Raw genomic sequence first — 24,974 nt, forward strand, 5'->3', positions numbered from 1 at the left:
TTCCCCGATCCATTTCTATAGGACTTAATTCACTAGGTCGAGGTTTCTCCTTACTTCTAACGAGTACCCTTTTTGGTCAATTATCATTCTAGTTGCTTCCCCTGCCGTGCTATCTACAATATAAATTTCTGCGAGGTGGACCTACCGAGATTCGGATACAGCAAAAAAGGTAAACCCTGTCCACGGGTGCTCTAGGTTTGAAACAAGAATTCCAAGGTTCTCCGGCCTCTGACACTTAGTTCTACTTACTAGCTACGAAATTCTCTCGGGCACTTCAGAAACCATGAAAGAGCAGTTAGATAAAAAAGGAAAGGAACAAAAAATTATTCATCAGCACTGGGGTTCGAACCCAGGTCCCCGAAGGGACTAGATATCAAGATATGGAAATTCACTGGGTGGAAGTTAGTATTTGAATATGGCCATTTGAGTTAAGATAATACGAACAGTCTAGCGCCTTAGACCACTCGGCCATACTGATGAGTGTGCCTGTTTTAGGTTTTGTGGCGTACTTGAATGGTGAAGCTTTAGCCACTCTTGGATTTACCGGGAACTCCAACCACCGCAAGTATGTGACTTAGTTGTTTTGGATCAGTGATTGTTGAAAGACACCAGACCGAACGGTAATTATGCAATTGATATTCTACAGATAGCCTTTTCTTTCTTACATTAGGGGTTGCCGATGTGCTATCATGTAGCTCGTTACCTATATAGTAACCATCCAAGTACGTGGTGGATCTGTATAGAGTACTCCCTCCGGGGCTCTGTACTGCGTACATCTTTGTTCATTCGGTCTTGACACAACTTGAATCTCTACTTGCCAACAGAAAATCCAGCCTTGTGGGGTGACCGAGGTGGGAATGTTCAGGCAACAAAAAAGGCAACAAAAGGGCGGCATTGTTCTGTGCTACTTGTAATTTAAGTGAGGGACTCTTTCCAAATAAAAATGTTGTTCGTTGTACATCAACTGAAGTAAAGGCATGAGGTGAGCGAGTTCATTGATATGTTCAATTAACTAAACAGCTAGAACTACGAAAAAGGAAACCCATGTATCGAATCACTCCGGAAAAATATCGAAACTGTCCAGCAAAAAGAGCCCATCATAAAAATAAAGAAGGAACGAAATAAACCCCATTTCTCCATACCCCGCCAGAAAAACTCCTGATCGCAAAGCAACAAAGGCGACCGCTACCATCAAACAATTCAATTATCGGATCTTCCAGAAACCCATCGACCATCCCAAACTCAACTGTACATGAATGGAATTTTGCGCCAGTAATATCCCTTTTTCCGTCGAGGATCTTGACGGCCATTGATACTTTGTAAAGACAGAATAAGATATGGAGCGCTCTTACAGGACTTGCGCCAGCTGGCTAGCCGCGGCATTCTCCTCGGCCCACGAACCCCACAGGTTCTGCTTACCGCCGATCTTCAGCGCGGAGCCAATGGTCTTGGAACCCTGTTCCACCTTGACAGCATCCTTAGTGGCCAGCACCAGGACCTCGAAGAACATCTTGGTGGCGTCGGCCTTGCTAGATCGCTGCTCGGGAAGCATGTCCTGGAAGAGAACGCTCTTCTTCTGTTCGGAGTCGCCGAGACGCTCGCGGAGAATGTGAACGGCATGCTTGGTGCCCATGGAGACGGGCTCGTTGTCGACGGGACGAATGGTGTCCTCGAGATCATCGACGGTGTGACTCATGCCATCATCGTCGTTGAATTGCAGCTCCGAGTTGCTGGCGTCACCGGGGAAGTCAATCTCTGCGTGCTGGTTCAGGGTTGTGTCGAGAGCGATGCCTTCATCGTCGGCAACAATAGCCTCGTCATCACCGAGTTCCAGGGTGGGAACTTCAGCACCCGCCAGGTCCATGTCGGAGATGCCGCTATCACGCTTGCGCTTGAGCTCACCGGCCTTCTTAACGGAGTCGAGTGACAGCAGACCGCGGATTTCAGGGGCCCAGCCACGGTTGCTCTCGCCGCCGAAAATGCTTGAGACAAACTCGCCGTTCTGCTGGCGGTTGATAAGGGTGAGGAAGACAGGGTCACGGGGCAGATAGGCAGGGGGGGTTGGTAATGGCAGAGCGGTCGTCTTGCAGCGCACGAGCTGTATGAGTCGAGTAGGTAATGCTCTTGTCCATCTTCATAGGTTCGAGAACCTTTTGGCGCTTGGCCCGCTGGGTCTGTTTGCCAGCTTCGGGCTCGGCAGTGGTATCGTGGTGGTTGAACTCTTCCTCGAGCTGGTGCATCTGGTCGGAGCCAGCATCTGAGAGAGGGCTTTCTGAGCGGAGGCGGTTCTCGACAGGAGGTGGGGTTTGACCACCGAAATCATCGCCACCTAGGTCCATTCCATCGTCATGCAGAAGGTTGTCGAGGTTGTCGTGAGCATCGACGCCCATATCCATCTTATCGAGCGGGGCATCGTCATCGCCAAAGTCGAGATCCAGGTCGTTATCAATAAGCTTTCCAGAGTCGTTGATGTAATCGTCTTCCATTGGGCGGGCCGGGGGAGCGTCTCGACCGATTTCCATAGATCTATCCATTCCGAGGGGCAGCTCATCCTCACCCAGGTCCAAGTCAACGAGGGTGTGGTCTTCAAGGCGGGCAGGTTCTTGGGAGACGGAGCGACGGTAGCTGCTGTCAGGGACGATCTGGCTGCTTGCAAAATCCTTACCAGCAGCATGCTTTCCATCGGACTCCAAGTTGAGGTTTTGCGGGAAAAGAAGTGAGGTGTCAAGGTTGGTAAAAAGATCAGACTCGGTCAGCACATCGGGAAGCGTAATACCGCCCGGCGCGACCACAGTTGTTGTCAAATCATTATTGTTTGTAAGACGGAATGCCTGGGGGTTGATCAAGTTAGCATCAATGTGTAAAATAAATCAGATAATAAAGAGAAAGTGGATTTAGAGACGAACCATTTTAATCTTCATCAAAGCTTCGTTACAATCGTCCAGGAGATAACGCGCTTTACGGCTGTAAATGCGAACGACGCCCAGCAGCAGTTGACCACTCAGTCGTAGAGCCATAGGGGCCTGACCCTGATCAACAATGGCGCTGACACTGCCCTCAATATCGGACTGCAGAATATGCGACTTGGACAATTTGCGCTCAATGTTGGCGGACAGCCAGACGCGGGCCAGTGGCCCGGTCTTGGACAGGAGAGTCTCGGAATAGAACATGGCGCGTAATGGTACTAAGTGATTACTGTATGCGACGACCAGATATGTTCAGACAATTGTACAAGTCGAAACCCGCCCGGCGCGGGGTGAGGCGTAACAAGGGTTTGACGCGCTGGAGCCGGGATAATAACAGACTTTCAAAGCGGTGTCAATGACGCGAGGCGAGGCGAGGCGAGAGAAGACAGTGAGTATGAAGGGTTTATGTGAAATATTGTCAGGGTTAAAGAATATTGGAGGTAGACGCGTTGAGAGACACGTCCAAGTCAGGCGGATAGGGAGGATATGCGCGCGTCGAGGGGGACCTTCAAGTTTCCTTTAGGCATCGACAGGTGCAAGTCAGGTGCCTTGTGGATTGGAGGGGGCTGGGGCAACCGCCAAAAATGGTGACTCAGCAGCGTTATGTCAGTGTGTTTATGTCAGCCAGTTATGTCAGCTAGCTGACATAACACCCGCTAACCACATCGGGTTAAGCATCATCACCGCGCAGGACGCATTCGACTGCAGTCCGCGCGCCTCGACTGTTCCCCCTGTTACAGGCCTCATTTCCTTTGCTTTTTTTTCTCCTTGGGTTTGTCCTTGAGTCGATTGTCGATTTACTTCACAATTGGATTTTCAAGTTCCCCTTACCACCCCCGAATCGACTCCGATCAACCCCACGCCCTACTCTCCACCGCCGGACCTTGCTGCCACATTGCATTCTGAAGAACGTGGCCCCCATCGACACTGCCTCCCATCCAGGCGGGATGAGAATCACCCTACGCTAAAACGGACCTGTGTTTTCTTCCCCTCTACGTTTATCCCCTCCCCCTTCTCCCGTTTCGCTCCCCCGAAGCATGAGAGATGTCAAGGTCGACAACACCTGCGCTGCCTCTGCATAATGCACCCAAGATCGAAACACCGCGACCTTCATCGACCGACATTCTAGGCAGTCGGCCAGATGCTCCTTCGTCGGTAAGTTCTGAGATTAATGAACCTGCCCTTTGAACACTATGCTCATCCCCGAATCTGCGGATTAGGCTTCAACCTCCACATACTCTTGGCTCGAGCCCTACGAAACCGCCGAACGACTCCAGACATCTCTACACCATGGCTTAACCCCCGCAGAGGCTGAGATTCGCCTCTCTCGTGATGGCCCTAACGAGCTTCCCCACGAGGAACCCGAGCCACTGTGGTTACGGTTTCTCAAGCAATTCAAGGAAACCCTGATCCTTCTCCTCCTTGGCTCCGCTGGTATCTCATTTGTTATGGGCAACTACGACGATGCTATTAGTATTACTCTTGCGGTCACCATCGTCGTGACCGTCGGCTTTGTTCAGGAATATAGGTCGGAGAAATCACTGGAAGCACTCGGTCGACTCGTCCCGCATTTCGCACACCTCATCCGTGATTTGCCTTCGAAAACTGCCACGGCTGATCATGCCAACACATCGGAATCCGGTGAAGAGATGGAGGAACTCCGGAGTAAGAGCCCAGGCACGACATCATCTGCGCTCAAGGCATCCACCACGGTACCCGCCGCCGATTTGGTGCCGGGTGACCTGGTGCTGTTCTCTACGGGAGACCGTATCCCCGCGGATATTCGCATTACCAACGCAACAGATCTTACAATCGACGAATCAAATCTTACCGGCGAAAACGAGCCGGTAACGAAGTTCAGCGCGGCACTCCGCTCCCATGCCCATGGTGGGACCCTCGCAGCTCCCAACGTCATCAAGCCTCCTCGATCGCCGTTCTATGATGCCCCCGCCTCTGGCGCCGTTGGGGCCGACATTCGTCTCAATGAACAACACAACATTGCGTTTATGGGTACACTGGTGCGGTCGGGTCATGGTCAAGGTATTGTTATCTCGACCGGGGCGAAGACCGAGTTCGGAAGTATCTCGATCTCTCTGCAGGAAATCGAGAGTCCGCGAACCCCTCTGCAACTTTCCATGGATCGACTTGGCCAAGAACTAAGTTATGTCTCGTTCGGTGTCATTGCTTTGATTGTTGTGATTGGCCTGATCCAGGGCCGTAAGCTCCTTGAAATGTTTACTATCGGCGTCTCGCTCGCAGTGGCGGCCATTCCTGAGGGTCTGCCAATTATTGTCACTGTGACCCTTGCTCTTGGCGTGCTGCGCATGGCCAAGCGGGGAGCTATTATGCGCAGGCTTCCTAGTGTCGAGACCCTCGGCTCTGTCAATGTTGTCTGCAGTGACAAAACAGGTACTCTCACTCTCAACCACATGACGGTTACCAAAATGTGGCATTTCGACTCGACCGAGCCCTTTGAGGTTCAGCGCGATATAACTTCAGTCCTCTCCCCCGGCCCAGCTGCCCGTACCATTCTCCGGGTCGGCAATATTGCAAACAACGCTCGCCTTTCCCGTACCCACGCCAATTCTCCAGCTAGTGCATCGTCCGCAGCAGTGCTGTCTTCCACCTTAGACCGAAATTCTACTGCCATAAAAAGCCGCTGGGTAGGACAGCCAACCGATGTTGCCATTCTGGATTTATTGGACACTCTGGGAGAAGATGATGTCCGTGAGCGTATCAGTGCCCGTGTATCTGAGACCCCCCTTCAGCTCCGAACGCAAGTGGATGGGTGTTATCATTGGCAGCGGCAGCCCCGGTGATTCTGATGTTGCCTACATTAAGGGTGCTCTGGAACAGGTCCTTGCTCGCTCAGATACATACCTGACCAAGGATGGCCGGGAGGTTATTCTTGATGAGCCCCGTCGTAATATCATTCGCCAAGCTGCAGAGCATATGGCCAGTGAGGGCCTCAGAGTCCTTGCATTTTCCAGCGGTGCAGTGCGAAGCTCGTCGAGAGGCATGAAAGGGTTTAACAGTCGTTCCAACACACCCAAGGGCAGCCCTTCCGATGATGACGACCGCTACAATGGACTCGTTTTTGCTGGTCTGGTCGGTATGAACGACCCTCCTCGTCGAGATGTGCATAAATCAATCCGTCGTCTTATGCATGGTGGCGTACGAGTGATCATGATAACGGGTGATGCGGAGACCACCGCGGTGGCCATTGCGAAGAAGCTTGGAATGCCTGTCAATGAAGGCGCCGGCGCACGTTCAGTCATCCGTGGTGATGAGCTTGACCGCATGACCATGGCCGAACTCACACAGGCGATCGCGACAACTTCTATTTTCGCCCGAACAAGCCCGGACCACAAGATGAAGATTGTAACTGCGCTTCAGTCTCGAGGCGATGTGGTCGCCATGACCGGTGACGGTGTCAACGATGCACCTGCTCTGAAGAAGGCCGACATTGGAATTTCGATGGGCAAGCTTGGCACAGATGTTGCCAAGGAGGCCGCAGACATGATTCTCACCGATGACGACTTCTCAACGATCTTGCGAGCCATTGAACAGGGCAAGGGCATCTTTTATAATATTCAAAACTTCATCACCTTCCAGCTGAGCACCAGCGTGGCTGCACTCAGTCTCGTACTCCTTAGCACTACCCTCGGCTTCAAGAATCCACTGAATGCCATGCAAATCCTGTGGATCAGTAAGTTTCCCCCACCTCAGCCTTACCTACCAACGCCTTCCTTCGCATTCTAATTCCTATGCAGACATTCTCATGGACGGACCCCCCGCCCAATCCCTCGGTGTCGAACCCGTCGACCCGTCAATCATGAACCGACCCCCACGCCCCAAAACAGCGCGGGTCCTCACAAAACCCCTCATCCAGCGAGTCCTCACATCCGCCATGGTAATCATGCTCGGTACGCTCGCAATCTACATTCACGAAATGGGTGACATCGACGATGGACAACCCCTCGGCAAGCGGTCCCGCGTCGTCACAGCCCACGACACTACCATGACATTCACCTGCTTCGTGCTCTTCGACATGTTCAACGCACTCACCTGCCGAAGTGAAGGCAAATCCGTCCTCCGCGGCGAAATCGCCCTCTTCAGCAACAAGATGTTCAACTACGCTGTCCTAGGCTCTCTAGCCGGCCAAGCATGCGTCATCTACCTCCCCTTCCTGCAACGCGTTTTCCAAACCGAGCCGCTGAGCTTTGGCTCGCTGTTCAAACTGTTTTGTCTTGCCAGCTCTGTATTCTGGGTCGACGAGGGACGCAAGTATATGCATTATCTCCGCCGTCAGCGAGGGCTGGGTGGCGGATATAGTGCGAATGTCTGATGTTTCTCTTCTTTTTTGGAGGTGTGGTGATTCGATGCCCTTGTTCGTTTAGGAGGGATATTTGTCTCACCTCCTCTTTGTGGATGTGTAACCTATTGGATTGGAAGGGTGAATGTCCCCTTATACATAATAGAGCTGTTGTGTCCACGATTGTGAGATCTACATGACCGTAAATGAAGTCAATATTAATTCTGTTCTTGAATCAAATCCCTACTTGTAAAAATGAAAGAGATAATCTAATCAATACACCTCATCCCCGGATTTGCGAGGTAAATCCTGTAGAAAAAACCAAATTGAAGACGGTAAAAAAGAAAGAAAGCCTCCCGAATTTCTAGAAAGGAGAGGAAGGTCACCTCGCCACCACAAGCAGTCGAGCAATCCCCATTCTCCCAACTCCCTCCTCGCCCACCACACATACAGGCAAAAATAACCAAAAAAAAATTGACCGACGCAGGGGTCGAACCTGCAATCTCTTGATTCGTAGTCAAGCGCCTTGCCATTGGGCCAGCCGGCCTGGTAGATGTAACAGGCTAGAAAAATGTGCGCTATCGAGCTCAAACTTTTGGTCCACCAACTGCCCCACTTCGGCTAGTCTGTGGCCAATGATAATTCTTTAATGCTTATGGTGCGGAACCAGAGACCAAGTATGATAATGTAAGAAGGTTGGATAGGCTTGCTTTTTTACGTCTGGGGGTGCATCTAGGGTTCGGACTTGGATTTCTGCTAATTGGTGATTGTCAGATTGTGAAATTGCCCGGGAAGAGGGTGAGTTTGGGGGGATTAGGAGTTTATGGGTTCAGGTTTGAGATATATATCTGCACAGAGTTATCAGGAGGTAGTAACCCCATATCTCTAGGCCGCAAAATGTATGATGGGAAGTTCACCCGGAGTTCAACAAGTCGAAGAAGGCCCGTGCAAATTTGGGAGCTCTCGAGGTTGTACACCAACCTAGCCTTAATCGAATATAGTACCATGCATGGCAAATTGAAATCCCAACTTGAAGACAATGGATCTACTTAAGACCTCCGAGGCCGAATCAACAGGGGCTCGGGGTGGTCGAGGAACCTCGAAAAAATTACAATTGGAAGCCTTCCAACCTTGGAAGGTTAGAACTTTTAAACTTGGAGCCCTGGAAGTGAAATTTCAAACTAAGGCTATCGCTAGGCGCCGGAGCAGGTAACGGACTGGAAAAGAGTACTGTACTATTATCCAACTAGCACGAAATCTCTTCCAATAGTAACTTCCAATTGATTATCCGAAACTGACACTGCAGTGGGTTATTCATTCCACCAGATAGAAACTACTTCTCAGCAACTGGTACCTGCCCCTCCCACTGAGATTTCGCAGCAGTGAAAAGTTCGTCATTGGTCAGCATATCCCAGCCAAGCAAGGCTAAGCCTTTACCAGTGACAACAGCCTCCTCATGCGCATCGTCGGTTCCTGCACTCGCAGTGAAAGACGGGTGATGGGGGTAAGAACCTTCAGGAGTCGGGATACCAAACATCGAGTGAAGGGTAGGAACAGCATAGCTCACATTTCCTAGAAATAAAGGTCAATATTCCTAGTCAAAGGAAAAGCAAACTTGAAGGGACAAATCATACCGGCATCAGTGGAGCCAGTCAAGACCTTCTCATATTTCTTCACACATGTCCGGCCGAGCTCCTCCATGTGTAAGGCATACCGCTCGCAAAGGGTATCGTTTAGCACAATATCGGTATATAATTCCTTCCTGAAAGAGGAGAAAAATCAGTCATGCAAGTTCAGTCTCCCACTGGAAGGACGAGAGACAGCTTACTCTTCAATCTTAACCTCACACCCAGTCGTAACAGCAGCACCCTCGGCACATTTTCTCACCCGCGCAATAAGCTTATCCAGACCCCCCAGACTTGGGCTTCGAATCTGCCAGTACGACTTCGTGTACGCGGGAATGATATTTGCAACCTTCGGCACATCCAAAAAGGCACCATGAATCCGCTCATCCGGCATAATCTGTTGTCTCAGACCAGAAATGCCATTGTAGGCCATTACTAACGCATCGAGTGCGTTCACGCCCTCCCAAGGATTCCCACCGGCATGCGCATTCTTGCCGAAATACTCCACGTACAGCTCCTTGCGTGCGTTCATGAGAATACCCGCGACACCATCGCTGGGTCTCCCGATGATGTTCTTTGGACCGCCGTGCCTGAATAAAATTAGCTAAAGGAAGGAATATATTCAGCCAAAGAAAGTGAGGGGTGATCATACGCCATGAGAGAAACATCGACTTCCTTATATGCGCCCGCATCGAGCAATTTCGCCTTCCCACCGCCATTCTCTTCGGCCGGCGTTCCAAGCAGCTGAACCCGACAACCGATATTATATTCCTTCTGCAGATGAGCCAGTGCCAAAAACGCAGTTATACTGGCTGTTGCGATAAGGTTATGGCCACATGCGTGCCCGATACCTGGGAGCGCGTCATATTCTGCATTGAAGTTGACAAGTCGTCCCTCGGTTCCGCTGATACATTCGAAGGAGGTATCGAGGCCGTAGGCGTGACGGGTAACAGTGAAGCCCTGCTCTTCAAGAAAGTTGCAAATTGCATCGTGGGCTTTGTGTTCTTCATAGGCGAGTTCGGGATTGGACCAGATCTGGGCTTTGTAAGAATCCCTTACAAGAACGCTGTGAGCTATTTCCATCGAGAGAACTTACAAATTGGTTAAGCCCGCGTAGACCTTTGGCAACCTTTTCTAATGCACCGTCAATGGCCTTGCGTACCTCCTCTGGAGGGATACAGACTGGATTAATTGCCATATTGTTTTGATGTTGATTATTTGCCGTATAAGTAAAAGAGCAATTCGAATCCAAACTCGAACACAAAGTTGCGAAGGGAAATTCACTTCATTAAATACTACCCCACAGCCCCTCTCTCGATATCAATTACGAAGGAACGAGCCTTATCGCGATACAACCCCAGTGTGGGGTAAGCAAAGAAATGAGGTTTTATGCATACATACCAAGTCTAATGCATGGCCAAACAAAACATAATTGGGATATTAAGCGATCAGCTACCTATTGTCTGGCCTATGATAGGAAAACCGCGATACATCCGCAATCAATGATTGATGGATTGTTCAGGGTGGCTTGGAATTTGCCGATGGGCTGGCGGCTTCAGCCAATGGAGCAATTCCGCTCGCCAATCTTGTCGGCAATAGGTCCGAGTTGCCACTCTGCCGAGCGGACCTGTCGTGCTTGAACCTAGGTCTTCAGTTCCGCGGAAAACCGCCCTCAAGAGGAGACGGTGTTTGTGTTGGATGTTTTTTCTTCTTGGCGTGTCTTGTAACTGCGTGGTTGACTTGCGGGCCTGAGGTTAATTGAAATATAGCGAATTAAGCTACAGGCGGCCACAAGATAGTCAATGAATGATAAAGATACTCTATGCTGACCGTCTTATACTAAGCGGCGACTGATCCTTATGCAGGCTCAACGCGATTGGCTATTTATACCCATTGAATATTTAAGAAAGACATAATATCGTCGTCTTGTCTGATCTAAAGGGTGGTTGAAGATATACGTCGGTCAAACTGGGGACTAATCATAAGTCAATCAACATCTAGATCTCTCGGAGAATCATTTAATTCCGGAGACTGGTAATTGAACTAGAAGCGGGAGTTGGAGGGGGTTTGAAACTGACTTGTAGAAAGGTGATCCCAAAATTAAGATGTCGAGACTGGAAAACTGACCCAGACGTTGTCCACAAGTAGACCTGTACCCAATCAACCAATCGACACGCGAGAGATAATGTCCAATTTTGGTATGGATGGGCTAACATGTCCGATGTGCACTGGATTGCCCCCACGATTGGTATCACAGCCGCCAGCATCGGAATCTACTCCATTTATATGGCCGTTATCAATTATCCCACCGATGCTTACGAGCGGTATGCTGCATCCGCTCTTTCCGCTGCCTCACTGGGCCGGAATTATTTCGGTGCTTTCTTGCCCTTGGCCTCGCCTTAATTGTTTAGCAATCTGGGATTTGGCTGGGCAGGTACTCTTCTTGGATTTATTGGGATCGCATTGTCTGTTGTTCCTGTTGTCCTAGTGCTTAAGGGTCCGCAAACCCGAGCGCGCAGTACTTTCATGCGCGAGGCGATGTGGGAGCCGGAGGAGAAAGGTTGAGATTGATCAATCTGGCAAAAGTGAGATGGGCCCCAGCGCCGAAGGCATTGCTTGAGTGAGCCTAAGGAATGCTTTAGTCTTGATTTGTTTTATGTAAAGCAACTGTCGCCCTGTTTAGAAATGAATGTTTTCTGCATTAAAATGCGACCTGGAAGTTAGATACGGGATACCCCGTCATTAAAATAGACATAAAATTAAAGATCGCAATATTGTTTGGGAGGTGGTCGAGCATCCATTTTTGCAAAGTATGGTAGTTAAAAATAGTGGCTGTCATGTATAATGAAAGTGCCAGCTGAGTAATATAACTGGGCGGCTGGCCTAATGGAAAGGCGTTGGTTTTCGGTTTCTCTATCAATTACCAAAGATTGTAGGTTCGATCCCTGCGTCGCTCGTTTCTTTTTTTTTCCAATTTTTTTTTTTCACTCCCGCCCAACCGTCATTTCCTGGGTAGAATATAATTAATCCGTATTCTGGCTCTGAAAATTTAATCCGTATAGCACGTGGAGCTGTTCTTTAATTCAGATGATGTCGCCAGATCTATCAAGAATTCTTGACCGAGACGCAACCTTGGAAGTTATTGATCATAGTAGCAGTAGCAGAGTTATTCAAAGTATGAGAGGTGACAACCTTGGAAACTATTCCTCGTGCCTGATTTGGGGTCACTCTTTCGCTTCAGAGTCCAGAACTAGAGCTGTTCTTATGGGCTTTCATCACCGTGTAAGCTAAGTGAGGAATAGAGAAAGTCTAGGCATCGACATCTTTCCCCGTCCCCATAAGAAAGAAGATATACAAATCTCATGCTAAAGGAAATAAATGACTGGCAATATGAATTAAGTACAGGAAGGATTCTTGCCGGTGCCGTGGCCTTTCACGGGGTCATGAGTTCTACACGTTTCTCGTAGAAAGCCATGCTTACCTAGGCATATATCAAGATGGAAAGGTTTCCTCGGCAAGACTCCTAGGGTAGTCCGGTAGTACCTGACCATCGTACTAAATCTTTCTCCATTATCAATCGGACCTGACCTTATACTTTTCTACTCCAGGGCATCGTATCGAGATATCGAGCTTGAGTACTGTATCCGGGCCCGGAGTTAGGTTTATTTCCGCCACATCTCGTCGGAAGGGTCGGTCATAATATAGATCTATAGTAAACTTGGAACGTTATAAATTATAGATCTAATAAAATTTGAAGTACCTAACCTACCAGGTTAGTGGGCTTCGAGTTCTATCTTTCTTCTTATTTCTGCCAACATTGCCAATGCGCCGCGGGCAACGGACGAGGGACCAGTGGAGATGGAGAGAATGAAAATGGACCGCTGACTGCATTTGACAACCTTGTGGTAGGGTATAATGAATATTAAGGCACGGACCAAAAAAGACCTTGGTTCGTAGACTACGCCTACGAATCAATAGCTGCAGCTATAGCCGTTCCGAAACCCACTAGGCCGCAGACCCCATCCGTCGCATGACAGCCCGCTGCAGCAAGTTTGGCCCGGGGATCCTTGGAGAAGTCAAGACCCATTCCAACGAGGCCAACAACAGGTCCTGCCGTATGGACAACTCTGTTCGCCGTTGCGACACCGCCGTTCTGATCGCTATCTAGCATCCATGCACGAGAAATGGACCCGAAAGCACCCAATACCTCAGCCGCGCGATTGCCCGCTTTGTAGGTACCCTCACTGAGATGGGCATTCGCCACACAAAGTAACTCCAGAATCCCGAGTGCCGCAGGAATAGCCCGAAAAGGGTGTTCCATCGTCGGCGCGGTTTCTCCAGTGACCCCAGAGGTGATCAAGCCACCCACCTGGCAGACTCTTCCCACAGCAGCGATGCACTTGATTCCCCCTCCTGGGCCACGATGAGCAGGCGCGTTTCCCCCTTGAGCAGGTACATTCCGCCCCTGATTGATGGGTCGGAACTGGGGGCCCGGCTGTTGGGCAGGAGGAGCAGGAGGTAGTTGAACCATTTGCACACCCGGTGCTGGTCGTACCTGTTGTGCCGCCTTCGCTTGTCCGTATTCATGGAAAGACTCATATGCCGCAACAGTTGCGTTCAACATTCGCCCCACGTTTTCGAAAACCACGCCCAGCCAATGAAGGCTCTCATGTGTCTTTGTTTCGGTGGAGCTTTCAGCTTCAGACAAGACTCGGACAGAGTTGCTGACGCCCAGGCTCTTTGGCTTGATGCTGTTGATCTTCGTGCTCTGCAGCGCTACTTCGCCTATAGATTTGTGATGAAATGTTGGGGCGAGATACTCGAACTGCTCCGGCGCCGCGACTGCTGTCAGGATAGAGAAATTGGGCTGAGTCTGATGAGAACGATAGAGACGATGCACTGGAAGGGTTGCAAAGTCGACAGTAGGAAGTAATTTGACAGGGAGCTGCTCATAGGCCATCAAACATTGGAAATTGGTCACTGCGGCTGGAAGAAAAGTCGCGAATCCGAGTAGAGTAAACTCGGTGCCCGTAATGTCTTCCCAAAGATCGGTCAAGCCCGGGATCTTCCACACTTCGGTAAGAATTGGCCCAATACCACGTATGAGAACCAACATGCAGTCGTAGAGCCCTTCCATCATGGTTCGAAGGGTATCGAAAAGTGTCCAAAAGGTACCCTGAAGGCTAGCCATGAAGGCCTCCAACACGCCTTTCTTACCGTTTCTCGCCATCTCAAACTGCTCAATCAGCGTATCCAGTAATTGACTGATTATCTGACTTTCATGGTCCATGGACTTTCCAATGACCTGCTGCATTTCTTGAAGCAAAGGAGCCAGTGAGGGAACGTGAAACTCCCCAATCTCCTCCTCAATGGCCTCCATGATCCATGAAATGGGGTTTATACTCGACAATAGTCGAATGACCGGGTTTTTCATAATCGTGGATGAAAGGCTTGGCTTCTTTTCTTGGTCTTCCTTTGGAAGCCCCCGAGGATCATCGATAAATGGTCGCACAAGCGCGGCCACATCATCGAGAAGATCAGTCATGCTCTTTCGATTGACTGTTAGGAAGCGATCCACATATCCTAATGAACCCATGAAAGTAGAATGTAGGTACTATTTTACAAAGATTAGCCATCGGAGACTTTAGAGGGGATATAATTCAAACATACCTTCTGTGTCTCTTTGATGCATTCAGGATCCACGGAAAGCTTGAGTAGCTTCAGGAATTTTTTCATTCCGAGTGATGGAAATATGACATCCAGTACCGTGGCAATTCCTTCGAGAAGGCCATAAACTGCCTTCACTGCAAAGGAGAATACCTTACCCAGCACTTTGAATGCAATTTTGACGATGGGACCAACGACACGGATGAAGACCTTGACTGTGGTTTTGACGACCTTTTTGACGAACTCGACGATATCGCAGAAGAACGATTCGACGCTGTGACCAACTTTCTCAAGCCAGCTCGGCTCATCTTCGCTCATTGGCGGATATTCAGCGACTGGTACTGGAGCCTCTGACAGTTTTTCGACTGATTCCTTCATCTCGGGGAAATTTCCCAGGACCGAGGCTGCCTGCTCGAGATCCTTCGTCTGATACCCCTCGAAAACCTTCTCTCCCGTCGTCGTTGTCGCGTTCAACAATGTGTCAGTAGAGCCGAACTTTCCTAGTAAACGCCGCACTCGTTCATCCGGGTTCACCGTGAACTGGTAGCGGGCATTCTCCGGTCCGAGAGAGACCGTTACAGGCGTAGTACCCAAGCGATCTTGCGAAGGGATGGCCATCAGAATAGACCCCGTGGCGTCAGGGTATACCACAGTGGGAGATGGTGTGAGAGAGTGACTAATTCCGTTTGCCACCATGTTGACTGACTCTGCAGTAAGAGTGATAGGATAATCCAGAGGCAGTGCTTGCCCATTGCCGTCCGTGAATGTCATAGCCGTCACAAACGCGTCGTATTTGATAAACTTCGAGGCCCTCCGAGTGATGCGGTCCTCGTTCCAAAATCGGCCTGCAGGGTCACGGCGGATGAAATACAGGGCATTCTCGTCCTCGGTTCCATACAGCAGTTCACTGGTGCCGTGGGATGCGTTATATCTTGCAGAGAGATGGGTGACCCCTGTTCGGATGGGAAGCCCCGATGCCGAGAAGGAGATCCTGCGGTCGGCAAAGTGGCGAGTTCCTTCAACGAAATAGAGACAGTTATCATCCGAAACGGCGAAGATGGCAATCCTGGACTGTTCTTCCGGAGCCTGAGGATCCAGATCCTCCGACGCCACTAGTTGGCGGAACCCTACTTCAGGAAGAATGGGCTCTGTCGCCATGTTGTCGATGTTCTCAAAGCCATAGAAGCCGATACCATGTTGGCCAGCAATGAAGACGTCGGTCAAGCTATGATTAATTAGTTATCTCGTATCCCCTATGAAATCGGGTTTGAACTCACCCCCAGGGATTGAGCAAGGAGAAAACTCCCCGCAGGTCGCCGAGCTTTGAGGCCTTAAATTCAAAACTACGGGAATAGCCTCCGCGAGGAGCCGACACTTGGCCCACGCATCTTCCTCGTTCGCCGGTTGAGAAATCCTTAAAGAGTGAAACCATTCCATCTTCTATCTTGTCGGACTCAACGCTACCGAGAACCATCGGCTCAGTCTGTTGAAGAATGGACGCATCCGCCGGGAACGTCAGAGGGAACCAAACTTCATTCTCACTCCCAGTGGGATTAATGATATATTGGGTGGCTGCCTTGACTCCATGTGCCGCCGTGCCCACGATAATCTGAGTAGCAGGGTCCCCATCGGCAGTGGCAATGGACTTGCAGATGATCGACGAGAGGGTCAGATCTCCGACGGGGTCCAGAGTGTTGTCTGGAACCAAAACCCATTCGAGGCCTGGAAGAATGTTTGAGTTAAAAGATTCAGACTAAATACATGTAGTTTAATGCAGAGCAGCTTACTTGTTGGTTTGTTATCATCGATTTCCAGTGGGTTCGTAAAGGAAAATCCTTCTTTGGACAGATCCACGGTGCAGTGATACACATTGTGAAATGACCCACTATTTGAGTTTGACGCGCAAACCACAGCCAAAAAAACCATGTTCCCAGACTGAACGACATCAAATGATGACACCGAAGCCCCAGGCGGGGAAATGACGAGGGTGGACCAGCCTTCACAGGCTTGAATACCATGTTCGAGGACACATAGTTGCTGTATCTGAAATCAATTTCATGGCTCCATTTGCTATCTAGGTAAAAGAAAACCAAGGAGAAGGCCGTACCTTGTCCTCATCGATGGTGAATATCACTGGACGGGATTCGGCATCGTGGATGAGACGAAGCTGACCACTGCGTCGCAGGTAGCTCACGGCGGCTCGATATTCTGTTAACTCGGAGCAAACATCGACCACAATCGTGGACTGCTTCAAATCTTTTTCAGAGCCTGAACTGTTGGGAAATGGGGAATTGGTATGGATGCAAGATGAAGGCGTGAACAGTTCGTCATTAGAGAGAAAGGACTTGTTCGCCATGGTGTGAGTGAATTTCCGAGTCAACCAGTTGACTGTTTGGAGTTAAGAAGAACAATGAGATGGATGACAGAAGGATCGTTGAATATTGATATATAAATCATATCTAGTCACCACGCTATCATCCGACCAAGGGTGATATGGTCAATTGATGCGAGGTTAAAATGTTGTGGTTCATGCACCTTTGGGTTAAAGCATCCCATGGGCGGGGGATCTCCGTCAGAGTGAACATTGCCGAGCTCCAGATGTCGGCCCCTAACCTTCTAGGGCTTAGTCTCGGCATGGCTTGCCATTTCCCCCGGGCTGTGCCTAACATCTGGACTTGGCTGTCCACGCGCTCTTTCTTGTTTGTGCATTTCTCAACTCGGCGTTCCCGAGTGGAGTTCTTCTGCCTTGATTTTTGATGCGATGAAATTATGGAGTCAGCTGTGACAAGTATCATAGAGTCGCTGATCTCCCGCGGGAGATGGACCAAGGGTGTTTTTTGGCGACACTCAGCTGGGTCTGGTGGTTTTGTTTGCCAGATTCCAAATCTGGAACATGGATGTGGGTTTCCTGCCAGCTTAAGCTTCTCGTTTGAGGAAATGTGTTCGGCTACTGACACTATACGGCGACTCCGATGTCATTTTCTGGCCGTGTATGCCTCAACCGAGGAAGAAGATACCGACATCTCGAAGAAGCGATCAAAAGCAACTTTTATAAAGGAATCGGCTCTCTCGCTCATGAAATAATTCCTTCCAGTTCTCATCGGAAAAACCCAGCTCCTGTCTTGCTTAGTTCACTTCCATTTCAATCTTTGAATTATTGCTCCAATTTCTCGTACTTGCAAGATGCCGGTGAAGATCAGTGAACATCCCGATACCATCGCGGGATATGACATTGTCGTCGGCGTCTCAGAGGAGTCGGTGAATGCACAGCTCCAAAAGCTGTACGATACGCCCATTGCCTCTGCTTCTTTGCCGCCTCCTCGACAGTTGGCCAAGTTCAAACCTCTTCCAGCGTCGGAGCATCTGATCAACCGTCGGCTGAGTCTTCATATGCTCAACGCATTGAAGTCCTCACCAGGCAAGCCGGTGTATCAGAAGAAGGGCATTGATGGTCATATAAAATGCCCTAAACTACGCTTTCGGCCAAGCCTGGAAGCAAAGATCTCCGATGACCCGGCGGCAATGTACAAAAAGGCGCACGTCGAAATCACCTTCGAGCGCAATGAAAACGCACCGGCCGGAACCGAGAAGGACAGTGTGCTTGTCTACCTGGATAGTGAAGAGGATCCCCCAGCGTACAAGAACATGGTCATCAACGGATATACAATTGCGTGGACCGTCAAAATTGCCCGCCGCGACGTCCAAGACGTGATGAATGGTATCAACCCTTGATTTTATGATTTTTATCCCTTACAATCAGGCTTTCCGATCTAACTCACCCTTTTCTAGATATTATTCTTGCGTCCCGTTCCTCCGAAAACCCAGCTCAGGCAGCCCCTCGCGCCCAGTCGCAACTGGAGAAATATGTGGATCCTCAAGTTTTCACTGTGTCTTCCATCTTCTGTCTCTTTGAGGAGCAGACCATGGTCGAGACCTTCCGGCTGTTGGATGCGGAGCGGAATGTTGTGATGGGTGAGAGGGCGCGTGAATTGATGAAAGACATCACCGCGTATTTCCAGGAGGTTCAAGAGTCATTGAGCAGAAAGGGTGCCCCAACTCCCGAGAATCCTTTTATTCTGGGTTATTCTATTTCCCAGAAAATTCCAACGACGGCCGAGAAGGACTCAACAGCCACTCAAGACAAGACCCCGGTCTACTTCAAACCGAAACAGTTCAACATGTCGGTCACCCCGGGCGATGGCACGGCACAGCAGTTCATTACCACCTCGGGTACCCTGAACTTTTGCATGCTCACACAGCGACCTGGGCTCGATGGGGACAAGAGAGTCGAAATTGACGAAACGGACTTCAATGCCGGAGTTATCAAACGCAACTTCTTCGACATCACCAAGAGTATGGGGAAAACAACCGACACTCGAGGATTTGTCCAGGGACATGACGGAATCATGGCCTTTTCCAAGGAGTTGTTCCATAATATGTGGCTGCGGGATTTACTGGGAGACTTGAAATTTGACCCCGCCCAGGTCTATCGACCAGTTCTCGCCAAGGCCTCTTTCGGAGATTCAACCCCGGAGGACAGGATTCACATCAGTGTCAGACCGGACTCTGAAGAAAAGCTGTCGAATGGTTGGCGCAGTACACAAGTATGGAAGATGGATGCCGTGGATGTCAACGGCATCGGCATTGATCCATACGATAGACGTCAATTTGCTCTAGGTAAGTTGTGCCCGGACCCTTGCCTCCGAGCACAGTCTCAAAAGTGATACTCGATTGCTCACAAATTTCTTAGGTGACTGTACTATTGAGGTGAAGTTTTCGAGTGACAAGGTTGCCACAGTTCGAGAAGGTATTACCCAGGCTCGCCGTCTCTATATCGATATTGACATCCAGCACACTGTCACATATGTGTACCAAACAAAAGGAATAAATAGTATTTTGGAAAGCACCGGTAAGATCTTACATGGCTGCTTATACCCTCCATTTAGAGCCGACATGTGCTAAAGTCTGGATTCTATACAGCTGGAACTGAGAATTGGTGGACCGACCAACGCAAGCGTGGCTACGAAGCTAGCGAGTTATACAGTCCTGGTGGTATGTTGCAATCAATTTTGCCCTGGTTTTCTTCTCTGGTATAGATACTAACTTTGATGCTTAGCTGGGAAACTCAATGCATGGCTAAATGCACGGACCGTGTCATGCGTGATGAAGTCGCTGATCCGTGTCGTGGTTCACCCAGGAAGCGTCGGTCAATTTGACGTGTCCGTGGATGAAAACGCCAGCAAGAACCTCATGCGTCCGGGTCAAGGGGTGAAGTGGGGCAAGTTTGATGGAACCCAAGTATATGGCAACTTTTCCCAATTTGAGACGCACCACACGTTCAAGGATTTTGGAAATAAGAGCTTGAACACCAGGTTCGAGCAGTCTCTCACAGGATGGGGAGACACTACCGCCTCTACGGTGCAGGACAAGCTAAAGAGCTTGTTCAGTGGGCTGGGTACCACGATTATTATGCCTGCGGGCGATGTCTTTTCCTTCGCAGGCCTGGAGGCTGATGAACAGGGCAGTCTATATGCCCAGATCAATTATGCCAATGAGGGGGATGTCAAAGTTAATAAGAAGTGAGACTCGGAAGAGCCCTGGAGCTGATGAATCATCTGTGCGTCTGTCATATTGAACCTACATCCTATACTATTGAGAGAATGAATTTCCTACCTATTTGATTATATATGAAACCCTCTCGGGGCCGGATACTACATGAAATCCAGTAAATGGCTAGAAAAGCGACTCAAATCCCACACGAATCGTCCCAAATCATCGTTTCTTTTTTCTTTTTTTTTTGACCCACCCAACAAATCTATTAGTTTTCTCGGTAGAATATAATTTCAGAGATTGATGCTTTGGTCGTATAGCACGTGGAGCTACCCTGTTCATTGATCCAAATGTTGTCGCCAGATCTATCAAGAATTTTTGACTGGGACGCAACCTTGAAAGTTACTGATCATAGTGGCAGAATTATTCAAGGCATGAGAGGTGGTAAATCAGTCACGCGTGCTTAATTCGGGGTTAATCGCTCGCTTTGGATTACAAACCTGGAGCTGTTTTTCGTGGATTTTTATCACCGTGCACAATGTACGTCAGAAATAGAGAAAGTCTAGGCATCGACATCTTTTCCATCTCCATAATATGGGAGGCTTTAGGCATCCCATGACAAAGAGAATGAATGACTGGAAATATGAATTGAACCCAGGACGAATTTTTGTCGATGCTGTGGCGGGGTCATGATTTCTTAGTGCTTCTCATAGAAAACCATGCTTAGATATCAGGATGGAAAGCCTTTCTCGGCAAGTCTCTCAGCGCAGTCAGATACTCGAGCATCGGGCTACTAGATTTATCTCCATCACCGAGGGAACTTGAAGTACCCAATCTTAGTATACTCTTCTACTTCCAAAGTTCGTATTGAGACCTCGGGCTTGAGTGCTATATCCGGGGCCGGACTTAAGCATTATTTCCGCCACATCTATCTGGTGCGTTTTAATCTACGTCAAGCTAGACGTCTCTCCATAATATATGAATTTAACCATGTACTAGCGAAACCTCGGTTCTGACGTCGGGAGTAGTATCTCCGAGAACGGATTCAAGAATTCTACCCGCCACATCTCTTGCCTAGCGTCCCTAGATGACGAGCCATTTGAAACTACTCAAGAGTTGAGAATTTCGCATTAGAAAAACAACTTACTACAGTAACATAATCAGCGACTAGAAAGGTTCTTCACAGTATAAAATGGCAGCTTCCAAGATTATCGTCATCACTGGTAAGACTGCCTAAAGGCCTTAAGAACACTCTATAGCAATAATTTACAATGTGAGAAACGAAGCTAACTTGACGGAGGTGCCAACTCCGGCATTGGCTACGCTACTACAAAATTCATTGCCTCCTATCCTGGATATCATGTGATAATGGGTTGCCGCGACACGGAGAAGGGACAAGCCGCTCTAGATGAGATCAAAAGCAGCAACGATATTAAAGGAACTCTTTCCATCCTTCAGATCGATGTGACCGACGACTCCTCCATCGCCGCAGCCGTTTCGCAAGTTGAGCGAGAGTTTGGCCGCGTTGATGCATTTCTCAGCAACGCCGGAATCACCGCTTTTGGGCACAGCGCTCGGGAGCAACTGACCAAAATCTTCGCTACGAATGTCATGGGGGCATTTCTCACATCACAGTCATTCCTGCCCCTATTACTCAAATCCGAAAACCCTTGCTTGATTCAAGTGTCCAGCGGCCTGGGCTCACTTGGACTGGCTGCCAACCCATCCGATCCACACTATAATGCGCCCTGGGAAGGCTATCGAATGAGTAAAGCTGCGCTAAACATGGCAACGCTCCAACAGCACAAGCAACTCCATAGCCAGAACGTTCGAGTTTTCGCATACTGCCCAGGCTTGGTTAGGAGCAACCTGCGGGGGGAATCCGAGGAAGCGGTTAGCGCTGGCGGGGCTGCTGGAGACCCTATGAGCTCTGCAAGGGGGCTTTTCGATATAATTGAAGGCAAACGTGACTCTGAAGCTGGGCAATTCTTAAGTGCTAACGGCACATACCCGTGGTAAATCGGCTTTCGGGATAACGTCGGCATGTGCGCTAGGTTTTTAGCTCGTTTTGGCATAGGGATAGGCTAGGTCATATTTTATTCTGCAATGTGTTGATCTTGCCTTTTCTTCGCCGTGCCGGATCCGCATCTTTGTACCCGCTTACCCCTGGTACCAAACTTTGTCGTGGGCCAGCAACGGGAGAAGGGACCCAGAAATCAGAAAATAACGTCAAGGTGGGGCAATAAAAATTGGGAAAAGCTGAAAGATGGGTACTACTGTTATTTCGGTAGGCTGCTCCCGAGGTAAAAGAAATCTAAGCTTATGATTGCAGTGCGATGGTCAAACAAAAATGGCTGGTATTCAATTCTCAACAGAAGGGTATATGGGGGGGTCATTATCAATTAAAGCTTATAGATACATCAATGGGTATAAAAGTCCAGTCACATTATTGTCAAATTAGTATGTAACAGGTCTTGACTTGTCTCATATCCCGTTAACCAGGTGGCTATGGCTAGATCTAGACCATGTTGCCGGACTGCTCGTTCAGAGTAGCCTCTGAGCTGGCCGAGAGACGGCGGTGGTTCCGGACAAACTTGGGCCAAGTGTTGGTGAGCACCAAGTACTTGATGCTCTGCTCAGCCTCGTCAAAGATTGTCGCGCAGAAATCCGTAGGAATATCACCCCAGAACATAACCCGGTCCTTGATCGAAGAAATCGAGCTACCGCTACCAGTGCCTTTCTCGGAAAACTCAGACTTGCTGGGCGACGGGATGTCGAAGGTAAACTTGTCGAAGGGGCTGACGGGGTCGACCTCGCGCTCCTCACCATAGAGGATGCAAGTGGGCTTCTCGAAAACAGACTCGAGGTGCTTGAGATCGTTGGATGAGATGTTCAAGGGGAACTCGGCGTGGTGGACACTGATGAACTCGGCGTAGATGTGCAGGGCGCGGTTGAAATGCTCGCGGAGGAGATCACGGAGATTTTCGTCCTTAGCGCCAGGCCCATCCAAGATAGCCTGGGGCAGGGAGTTCTTCCACTCGGCGACGCTGGTGAGGAAAGCGATGTTCTCACCGGAAAAGTCGTTGAGGGCAGAGAACTTCTGAAGAGGGTCCGGGTTACGATCGAGAACATATTCCAGGGCACCCATTGTCAAGATACTGTCGCGGGAAGAGCTGTTGTCACTCTTGACAGAGCCCTTAGAAGACCAACCGACGGAGAGCATGGAGTCCACCATAGTGGAGGTGGAGTTCATGGACTTTCCATCGGAGGTTTCACCCTTGACCTTTTTCTCCCAGTTGGAGATCGCATCAAGGGTTTCCTGGCGAAGAGACTGGTGGCGCATGACCTCCCAGCAGGGAAGGAAGACAGTGAAGATTTCAATAGAGATAATAGAAAGACAGATCCACTGAGGAGGGAGCCAGTACTGGTTGATGACCTCCATGCCAGGGACGTAAAGACCGATAAGCCACATCGGAGTGGCGTGTAGATTAGACAGACAGCAACCAATAGTTTGAATTCTCCAGCCCTGAGTATCTTTGATGTTGCGGGACTTCCACAAGATAATCGGGGCGACGACCCAGGCCCAGAAGAATTGCAGGGCCACACTGGGCCACCATTCCCATCCCCTGCCCATCTCAGACTTCTGTTGCATCTCAGTACCGTGAGTTTGGGTACCGGGAATACCCCAGGAGCTATGATACTTGCGGGAGATAACCCACATAAGAACCGTGAGAAAGATCTGAAGAAGCATACCGGCGCCGACGAGGATGAGGATCCGGGTGTTGTAGGCGAGGTTAAGGAAACGGTTCATCAGGCCTTTCTGGCTCTTGGGCTGGGGTTGGAGTTGAGAAGGGCCTTGCCGCCATCGACGTATTTCTTCTGGAGTTTGGCGACGTGGAGGAATCGACTGTTGGAAGCGTGGAAAAGAGAAATGCCGCATGGCAACCAGAGACCCATGATCCAGAATTCAGTATCACCGGGTGCGAGAGCACCGTACATGAGACCAACCTGGACAAGGATCCAATAAACGTGTAAAAATGCGATTGCAGAGAGTGACAGCCCGAGGCCACGGATTCGGAGGATAGGCGAGTTACGATTATGGATGAGATACCACATGCCCAGCACCACGGGGATTGTCCAGACAACAGTCCAGACAGCCCACCAAATGGTGACTGGGGAAATGAGGAGCTCCGCCTTTGAATCGGCGGAGACATTGAGTTCCGATCCCATGGCGAGGGGGGGTTTGCTTAACGAAGCTGAAGGAATGTGGTGAAGTTGGATAGCTTAACTAACATCAAATCCAGCGCGGCGGAATCGTGGGGGCGCGTTAATATATCAACAAAACAAGAGTAAAGTGGGCGCCGGCCGTGTGGAGGTTTGCGTGCGGCCGGCGCCGAGTTAAAACTCTTAGCTCAGTACAGCGTTTCGTCGATGCGAAATTGTCCCCTGTAGATCGTACCGAGTTGAGGAGGTCACAAAGTGGGCCGGTTAAGCCTAACAGAGTAGATAGTGGAGTAGAGATTTGGAATTTGTGCGAGGTCGTCTGCAGGAACAAACCACTAATCTCGATGCATGGCGCTATCGATCGATCGAGGTACTCCCAAACTATCGAAGTTAGTTCGAATTTCAAACCGTCGTCATGGATTTCCCACAAATGTCCACATGGGGAACACTTTCAATCCTCCAAGCCGCGGCACTGGATACTATTCTCCGATCGTGATGATACAAATAACATTCGGCTTTACTCGCGATTGACTTTCTATTCTCATTGATTAAAGTAGATCTCCAACTGCTATTAAGCATTTACCAATTGTGTCTAACATCTGACTATCTTTACTTTCTTCTTCTATG

The 24,974-nt window shown here is 49.5% G+C and overlaps 8 protein-coding genes across 8 annotated transcripts; 4 read left to right on the forward strand and 4 right to left on the reverse strand.

Annotated features, from left to right (window-relative positions):
- Positions 1-1,348: 1,348 nt before the first annotated feature.
- Positions 1,349-3,170, reverse strand: N7533_012662 (kleisin alpha; the record flags this gene model as incomplete). Its single annotated transcript, XM_057109312.1, has 3 exons — positions 1,349-2,098; positions 2,151-2,831; positions 2,907-3,170. The coding sequence occupies 3 exons, from the start codon at positions 3,168-3,170 to the stop codon at positions 1,349-1,351; spliced, it is 1,695 nt and encodes a 564-aa protein (XP_056954413.1).
- Positions 3,171-4,010: 840 nt separating this feature from the next.
- On the forward strand, positions 4,011-7,314 carry pmr1 (Ca(2+)/Mn(2+)-transporting P-type ATPase PMR1; the record flags this gene model as incomplete). The annotated part of the gene is given in 4 exon segments (XM_057109313.1): positions 4,011-4,121; positions 4,187-5,693; positions 5,707-6,675; positions 6,740-7,314. 4 exon segments carry the CDS (start codon positions 4,011-4,013, stop codon positions 7,312-7,314), a joined length of 3,162 nt encoding a protein of 1,053 aa, XP_056954414.1.
- Positions 7,315-8,614: 1,300 nt separating this feature from the next.
- On the reverse strand, positions 8,615-10,104 carry N7533_012664 (M20 family metallopeptidase; the record flags this gene model as incomplete). The annotated part of the gene is made up of 5 exons (XM_057109314.1): positions 8,615-8,853; positions 8,916-9,043; positions 9,110-9,496; positions 9,559-9,941; positions 10,003-10,104. 5 exons carry the CDS (start codon positions 10,102-10,104, stop codon positions 8,615-8,617), a joined length of 1,239 nt encoding a protein of 412 aa, XP_056954415.1.
- A 1,016-nt stretch (positions 10,105-11,120) lies between these two features.
- N7533_012665 (uncharacterized protein) lies at positions 11,121-11,471 on the forward strand (the record flags this gene model as incomplete). The annotated part of the gene is made up of 2 exons (XM_057109315.1): positions 11,121-11,230; positions 11,318-11,471. 2 exons carry the CDS (start codon positions 11,121-11,123, stop codon positions 11,469-11,471), a joined length of 264 nt encoding a protein of 87 aa, XP_056954416.1.
- A 1,399-nt stretch (positions 11,472-12,870) lies between these two features.
- Positions 12,871-16,929, reverse strand: N7533_012666 (uncharacterized protein; the record flags this gene model as incomplete). Its single annotated transcript, XM_057109316.1, has 5 exons — positions 12,871-14,520; positions 14,577-15,798; positions 15,851-16,295; positions 16,361-16,610; positions 16,681-16,929. 5 exons carry the CDS (start codon positions 16,927-16,929, stop codon positions 12,871-12,873), a joined length of 3,816 nt encoding a protein of 1,271 aa, XP_056954417.1.
- An 827-nt stretch (positions 16,930-17,756) lies between these two features.
- On the forward strand, positions 17,757-20,156 carry N7533_012667 (uncharacterized protein; the record flags this gene model as incomplete). The annotated part of the gene is made up of 5 exons (XM_057109317.1): positions 17,757-18,291; positions 18,363-19,250; positions 19,324-19,482; positions 19,554-19,625; positions 19,690-20,156. The coding sequence occupies 5 exons, from the start codon at positions 17,757-17,759 to the stop codon at positions 20,154-20,156; spliced, it is 2,121 nt and encodes a 706-aa protein (XP_056954418.1).
- A 1,159-nt stretch (positions 20,157-21,315) lies between these two features.
- On the forward strand, positions 21,316-22,142 carry N7533_012668 (uncharacterized protein; the record flags this gene model as incomplete). The annotated part of the gene is made up of 2 exons (XM_057109318.1): positions 21,316-21,346; positions 21,424-22,142. The coding sequence occupies 2 exons, from the start codon at positions 21,316-21,318 to the stop codon at positions 22,140-22,142; spliced, it is 750 nt and encodes a 249-aa protein (XP_056954419.1).
- A 499-nt stretch (positions 22,143-22,641) lies between these two features.
- On the reverse strand, positions 22,642-24,353 carry N7533_012669 (uncharacterized protein; the record flags this gene model as incomplete). The annotated part of the gene is made up of 2 exons (XM_057109319.1): positions 22,642-23,955; positions 23,994-24,353. 2 exons carry the CDS (start codon positions 24,351-24,353, stop codon positions 22,642-22,644), a joined length of 1,674 nt encoding a protein of 557 aa, XP_056954420.1.
- Between the last annotated feature and the right edge of the window lie 621 nt (positions 24,354-24,974).

The sequence above is a fragment of the Penicillium manginii genome (assembly GCF_028828005.1).
Source record: "Penicillium manginii strain IBT 31320 chromosome Unknown utg000009l:1.0-3297300.0:1.0-3298630.0, whole genome shotgun sequence".
Lineage (NCBI taxonomy): Eukaryota > Fungi > Ascomycota > Eurotiomycetes > Eurotiales > Aspergillaceae > Penicillium > Penicillium manginii.